At 36.1% G+C, this 7,621-nt stretch overlaps 1 protein-coding gene across 2 annotated transcripts; it reads left to right on the top strand.

The window, feature by feature from the left end:
• Window positions 1–1,788: 1,788 nt before the first annotated feature.
• On the top strand, window positions 1,789–5,805 carry LOC114411895 (calcium-dependent protein kinase 10-like). 2 transcript variants are annotated; one of them, XM_028375630.1, is made up of 7 exons: window positions 1,790–2,510; window positions 2,854–2,997; window positions 3,087–3,239; window positions 3,465–3,580; window positions 3,694–3,861; window positions 4,715–4,945; window positions 5,159–5,805. In XM_028375630.1, exons 1-7 carry the CDS (start codon window positions 1,877–1,879, stop codon window positions 5,330–5,332), a joined length of 1,620 nt encoding a protein of 539 aa, XP_028231431.1. In that variant the 5' UTR covers window positions 1,790–1,876; the 3' UTR covers window positions 5,333–5,805. The 2 variants fall into 2 exon arrangements, with proteins under 2 accessions (XP_028231432.1, XP_028231431.1); XM_028375631.1 differs by lacking the exon at window positions 2,854–2,997 and having other exon boundaries at window positions 1,789–2,510; window positions 5,159–5,452.
• Window positions 5,806–7,621: the final 1,816 nt, after the last annotated feature.

Raw genomic sequence — 7,621 nt, 5'->3', positions numbered from 1 at the left:
ACAGACGCCACGTAACTATAAAGTTATAAATTAGACTTGAGTTTTTGTTTTCTATTTTCTATTTTAAAATTTTAATGTGTTGTCAATCTCTGATTGATTGTGTCTAACACTTCGTATTTAAGTATGTGTATGTCCACACAAGTGTTTCTCATATTATTTTATCTTCGAAACTTTCAATTAGTAAACTTCAGTCTGACCTGTTTGTAAGCATATGGTATATGATGATATGAACAAGACCAAAGAAACTACTAATACGAATTGTAGTGCCAACTATGACTTTTTTTTGTGCATAAAATGTTGTGCCAATTATAACTACATCAACCCATGTTACTTGTAATTAAACATTTTGTTACCCCTTGACCCATATAATCGAGCTTTTTGTAAAAAAAAAAAAACATTAACAACTTATAAAAAAAAGGTTTAAAAAATGTTAAAGTATTATTTTTAGGGTTAGAAAGAAATTGATTGCTTTTGTTATTTTTCTGTTGTAGTTAGTTGTAAGTTATCACTTCTATATACTTTGTATAATAGGTGACATAATTTACTGTCAATAGTGTGAGAAAACACTTTGTTTATTCATGCGACGTACACCTGAAGACGATTGGCAAGGGTGATCTTCACCAAGGCCTTTATATTCTTTGTCCTCACTCCTCAGTATGTTCAATCAATCTCAAATTCTGTTTCTGTTTCCACATAAGTCAAATAATCTTGATCATGTCCTTTGACATACAAGACTTGGTCATGTATCTGCAAAAGTTCTTAAGATTTTCAATGAGAATATGAAATTACATCTTTAGTCTACATCTTGCAATGATTGTTCTATATATCCCCTATCCAAATTTAGGTGTCTTTCATTTATTTATAATGCAGTAATATTTTTTCTGAACATGCTTTTGATCTTCTATATTGTGACATACGAGTACCTTACCATCACCCTACACATCATGGTAAGCAATATTTTCTTACAATTGTTATAACATGAGATTTTTTTTAATAATTTTAGTTTTGTCAAGACTAACACAAATAGCCATTTTCTTCCTAACTAAACAGTCTATAAAACCATCTTATATTGTTGCTTATTTATTTTACTTTCTTTTCTTTTTAGGACACACCCTTATTTCACTAGAGCAATTTCATTAGGTTAAGTTTAATAATTTTGCGTGCAGATTAAAAAGAAATAATAATAAAAAAGAACAAACATGGAGAAACCAGTTTGCAATTTTAAGTACAGTATATATAACTACAGTTCTAAAAAGTCTCAAGCAGAGCAGAGGCCCCAACCTGACAAAAAGTAATAATCGCCGTGGTTCCTCGGTCCCATCAAACACTTTATAAATTAAAATGAAAAAAAAACACATTTTCCAAGTGTCATAACCCCACGCAATGATCCAGAAGAATCCAACCAAATAAATGAAATTATTATAGTACACTAAATGCCTTTTTGGTGCGGTTCCACAGTTTTTTTTAAAAAATCAGTATAAGAAAAAAATAAGTGTAAAAGAAAAAAAATAGTTTATATATATATATATATATATATATATATATTACATGCCTTTTTTTATAGTACTAGTACATTACATACTCAAATAAATGAAACAATAATAATAAGATAATTCGAACCAAAAAAACATTAATTCAATCAAAAAATTAAATCTGTAGTACAAGGCATTGAAGGCAGTTTAAGGAGAAACCTGCGGCGTCATCCGATCTGTTATTATAATTTTAAAAAAGACAGAGAAAATGATAATACGTATTTTGTTAATAAAATAAATGCGATTTTAAGAGTCAAATAACCTTGTCAGAGTCAAACAACATCCAAAGTCATCATCAGCTATCTAGCTTGTTCTCTTTTATTTTTTTTCGGTTCACCGGCGGCATGGGGAACTGCAACGCCTGCGTTCGAGTCGATGACGTGGCAGACTCAAACCGCGGCAAAAAGAATAAGAAAACCAAACCGAACCCCTACGCGGAGGAAGAGATACGCTCCGGCGTTCCGATCCGTGTGCTGAAGGACGTGACGTCACGGAGCCTCATCGGCGACAAGTACGTGATAGGCCGGGAGCTAGGTCGTGGCGAGTTCGGGATAACGTACCTCTGCACGGACCGCGAAACGAAGCAGGAGCTCGCGTGCAAGTCGATCTCGAAGCGGAAGCTGAGAACCGCGATCGACGTGGAGGACGTGCGGCGAGAGGTGGCGATCATGTCGACGCTGCCGGAGCACGCTAACGTGGTGAAGCTGAAGGCGACTTACGAGGACGAAGAGAACGTTCATCTCGTTATGGAGCTCTGCGCCGGCGGGGAGCTCTTCGACCGGATCGTCGCGCGGGGGCACTACAGCGAGCGTGCCGCCGCGAACGTGGCGAGGACCATTGCTGAGGTTGTTAGGATGTGTCACGCCAATGGTGTTATGCATCGAGACCTTAAACCTGAGAATTTTCTCTTTGCGAATAAGAAGGAGAATTCTGTTCTCAAGGCTATTGACTTTGGACTCTCCGTGTTTTTCAAGCCAGGTATTTGAGTGAGGGAGTGAGTTTCTTTGTTTCTTTATTTAGTTTTTCTTTTTCTGTTTAAGTCTATAGAAGTTAGTCCTTTTATTCATGTCATGGTTTTAAATTGCGGTTGTGGTGAGTCAGAAAACCTTTATATTACGGTAAAATGCGGCTGTGGTTGCATTGCAGTGTGTCAAAAGATCTTGACATTGTGTCCTCAATTGTGATTGCGGAATGCTATTTAAAACCATGATTCAAATCTTAAACTAGACTGCTGGTTAAGTTAGAATAAGTTCATGAGTATTCAGTTTCTTTATTTGGATTTGGTGAAGTGTAGTTATGTTTTTTTTTAATGAATGAATAGGGGAGAGGTTTTCGGAGATTGTGGGGAGTCCTTACTACATGGCGCCGGAGGTATTGAAAAGGAATTATGGGCCAGAGGTGGATGTGTGGAGTGCTGGGGTGATTCTTTATATTTTGTTGTGTGGAGTTCCTCCGTTTTGGGCAGGTAGGTGTTGAGTTTGTGCGTGTTTTGGGTGAGTTGTGGAGCTGTTTGAATTTTAGTGAGATGTTTTGTTTTGGTTTGATTTGGTGTAGAGGACGAACGAGGGGTGGCTTTGGCAATATTGAGGGGAGTGATTGACTTCAAGAGAGAACCGTGGCCTCAGATTTCAGATAGTGCTAAGAGTCTTGTGCGCCAGATGTTGGAGCATGATCCTAAGAAGCGCTTGACGGCTGAACAGGTGCTTGGTAAGTACTCTACTGTTTGTGCAGTAGGATGGGATCACAATGTTTAAGCATCTCAAAATTTCCATGTTGTATGATCTTTGTTTCAGAATTGACCCTTTGCTTCATTAACTACCCTCTCCTTAAAAAGAAAAGAACAATTTTTTGCATATTTGAATCCCTAAAATATTTGAATACCTAATGTAGAAAGTGATACTAAATATTTACCATCCTTGTTTACGGTTGCAGAGCATTCCTGGTTACAAAATGCAAAGAAAGCTTCAAATGTTCCATTAGGAGATATTGTGAGAACAAGGCTTAGGCAATTCTCTTTGATGAATAGATTAAAAAAGAGAGCACTTCGGGTTAGCATCTATTCTGGTTTATGCATAATTGTTAACTCGAGTTCTGTATATAATGGAGGTAATAAGGAAGTTAGAATGTTGGTGATTTGGATTTCTTTGAATGAATGCTACAGGTAATTGCAGAGCATTTGTCTGTTGAAGAGGTAGAAATAATCAAAGACATGTTTACATTGATGGACACAAACAAAGATGGCAAAGTAACATATGAGGAGCTGAAGGTTGGGTTACGGAAGGTTGGTTCACAATTGGCTGAGCCAGAGATAAAGATGCTGATGGAAGTGGTAGGCTTCTTAAACATTATACCATTTATAATGTATTTGCTCAATATAATTTCACTTCTTTGATTCTCACTGCATTTATTAGACAATCAGATGGAGCCTTTTGAAACCATTTTCTGTAGCATGATTTCTTGGAATAGTATGCAATTTTATGATGAACATGAATACATGATGTCATGATGTTGCACCCTCCAGGAATGAAGATTTTCCCACTGTCATTGATGTGTGCAAGACAAATGTGTCCTAACTGGTTTTGGACTCTGTTGGATTACGTAATGTAGTGTTAGATGCCAAATTTAATACCTTGTTATTTTTTGGTGTAAATAATCCCTAAATTATACTCATGGAAATTTTGTTTTGTGGTAGTATTTGCTATTCAAAAAATGATGTTTGAGGTTCTTTCAATTTTTATGTGAAGATTGTCTGTTTCTGAAGCCTTAGCTTGATGAATATGTTGAGAGTATCCTAACCCCCCCCCCCCCCCCCCCCCCCGGCAAATAAAAATAATTGCATAAACGTGTCAGTGAAATCCACTGTCCTCTGATGTTATATTTATATTACCTAGTAATATGGAAGTACAAGGTAAAATGAAAATGAAGTGAGGAAGCTATGCTATACTTATCTATATATGTCAACTGAAAACAGCACCAATTTACTAGATGCTCCTCACTTTGCTCTAAGGCTGATGTAATCTCTTACTCTTATTGACATATACTGCTTCACATAACACCCATTTTTATTTGAATTGAGCTTTATTTATCTAAAAGGATAGAATAAATTATATTGTCATTCAAGCCATGATTTGTAATAACAAATTTGTGATTCAAGGATGGTTTTTTTGCTGTCAAATGCTTAGGCTGATGTTGATGGGAATGGAGTACTTGACTATGGAGAGTTTGTAGCCGTGACAATTCACTTGCAAAGAATGGAGAATGATGAGCATTTCCGCAAAGCATTCATGTATTTTGACAAAGATGGGAGTGGGTATATCGAGTTAGGTGAGCTGGAGAAAGCATTAACAGATGAGTCGGGAGATACTGATACTGCTGTATTGAATGACATCATGCGTGAAGTTGACACTGACAGGGTTTGGCAATCTTGCTCATAACTCATTGTTTTATTATCCATTTAGCAGGTTCTATACTTCTTATTGACACTGCCAATGCAATGTAAACAAAAGCAGATATGCTTGCATTTCTCATAAAATGTGATTGATATAATAATCATGTTACATCTCATATACGCCCCACATGTTTTCCTCAAGTCCTTAAAACGATTTTCTATTTTTCTGTGTTCACAGGATGGTCGTATCAGTTATGAAGAGTTTGTGGCCATGATGAAAACTGGAACTGACTGGAGAAAAGCATCTAGGCAGTATTCAAGGGAGAGATTCAAGAGCTTGAGCATAAATTTGATGAAGGATGGCTCACTTCAGCTTCATGATGATATTAGTGGTCAAGCTGTAGTGGTTTGAGTCCGAAATTGTAATCTTAGTGCTCACTCAGTTTCTCATCTTCCTTCACCACTTAATATGCTTGAAAACATGGTTTCTTTACTCTCCCTGAAAGCAAACAACAAGTTTAGTGTTGGAGCATTTTGAAGCATACTGATTTACCTTGGGTTTGAGTTGGGTTGCTTAGGTTTTCGATTAGATGTTAGATGCCTGAAGCTTTAAGCATGCGTTGGAGGGTTTTGCATACTAAAGTCGTTTTTTAGCTTGTCAGCACAAGTTGCGCGGGCACATGCTGCAGGCCTCAAAATGTCACATATTCTTTGTATATGTTTGTCGTGTTGTTCGTGTTTGATAATTTCATTGATAAATGTGATTTTTCTAACTTATGGGCTAAAAAACAGTTGGGGTTTGTCTCATTGGCGGTGTGAAATTCTGAGAATGTAAAATACCTTTAAAAGCAATTCAAAGTTTAAAATATAGATATCTTGTGCCCAGTTTTTTCTTAATTGAGTTTAATCTTTATGTATATATATGGTGTCATTTTAATTAAATTCAAATAAATTACTCCTCCCACCATTTTCACGCACGGACTCCACCACTTCAGTCTTTGTCCAAGGAAAATGATGAGGGGTAGATGCATCAATAACCACTCCACTTCAGTTCTTGTATGCATTTTAGTAACAACCTTTACATGTTTAATATATATCTTTCTAATTAATATATATCTTGTTCATCAGTTGGTCCACATAACTAAAACATCTAATTCTTAAGTCTTTTTATTTTAAGTTGTCGGTTAAAACAGCTGTAACAAATTACTAGAAATAGTGTGTTATCCATTTGTAAAACCAGTATAAATAGTTCAATTACACTTTAGATTAGGAATTGATTCTTTTTCAATTCTCTCTCAAGAAAAACTCTCTGTAATCTAAAACTCATCTTGAGAAAGAAATTCTAAGATTCATGTGTATCAATTTTGTGATACTTTGCACAATAAACTGGTGCAATGAACATGGATTGATCATCCATGGTGTCTGCAAAGTATGAAGTCGAGAAATTCACAGGCTAAAATGATTTCGGTCTTTGGCGATTAAAGATAAGGGCTCTTCTTGTGCATCAAAGTCTCAAAGATGCTATGAATGGTGAAACCAATCTTGATGTGAAGATGGAAGATAAAGACAAGAAGATCTTGCTCGACAAAGCACATAGCACCATCATCTTGAGTCTGGGAGACAAAGTGCTTCGACAAGTCTCCAAAGAAAAGACTGTAGCCGAAATTTGGTCAAAGTTCGAAGACTTGTACATGACCAAATCTCTATAAATCGCCTTTACCTCAAACAAGCACTGTATTCATTAAGAAAAGAAAATAAAATGGTAGAAGAACAGTTAGATGTCTTTAATAAATTGATTCTTGATCTTGAAAATAGTGATGTTACTATTGAGAATGAAGATCAGGTATTACTGTTATTGTATGCTTTACCTAAGACCTTTGCTCATTTCAAAGAAACACTTCTCTATGGAAGAGATTCTTTCACTCTTGTTAAAGTCCAATCAGCCTTGAATTCTAATGAATTAAATGAAAGAAATGAACAAAGGTCTTTTGTACATAGGGAAAGACTCATAGTTCATGGAAGACATACAAGAAGGATGATAAGACAAAAGTGAAAAGATCTAAGTCACAAACTCGATTTGGATCTAATGTATCAAACATTAGATGTTACCACTATAAAAGAGAAGGCCATGCTTAGAGATTTTGTCTTGATAGACAGAAAGGAAACAGGCAAGATCGATGTAAAGAACCTAGAAATACTGCTTTAGTTGAACATGGTTATGAGTCAACTGGGGCTTTAATGGTGTCTCATGAGCACACTGAGACAAAATGGATCTTGGACATTGGGTGTTCAGTCCATATGAACCCAAACAAGTCTTGGTTTGAGGATCTTGATGAACAAGTTAGTGATTCAGTCCTACTTGGAAACAATAAGTCCTGTAAGATCATTGCAATTGGGTCTGTGAGGTTCAAGCTTCATGATGGTACTGAGATAGTCATCAATAATGTAAGGCTTGTACCAGATTTGAAGAGAAATTTGATTTCTCTGAGTAGGTTTGACAAACAAGCTTCATATTTTTTTCACTGACTACTGTAAGAAGGCTGGAATAGTAAGGCACAAGATAGTAGTAAAAATACCTCAACAGAATGGTTTGGCTGAGAAATTTAACAGAACCATTCTTGAGAGAGTGAGGTGTATGTTGCTGAGTGCTAATTTGTCAAAAAATTGCTGGGTTAAAGCAGTCATGACTGCTTGTTACTTA

Source organism: Glycine soja, chromosome 5 (genome assembly GCF_004193775.1).
Source record: "Glycine soja cultivar W05 chromosome 5, ASM419377v2, whole genome shotgun sequence".
NCBI lineage: Eukaryota > Viridiplantae > Streptophyta > Magnoliopsida > Fabales > Fabaceae > Glycine > Glycine soja.
Note: the sequence above shows the minus strand (reverse complement) of the source record. Positions and strands in the feature narration are given on the sequence as shown.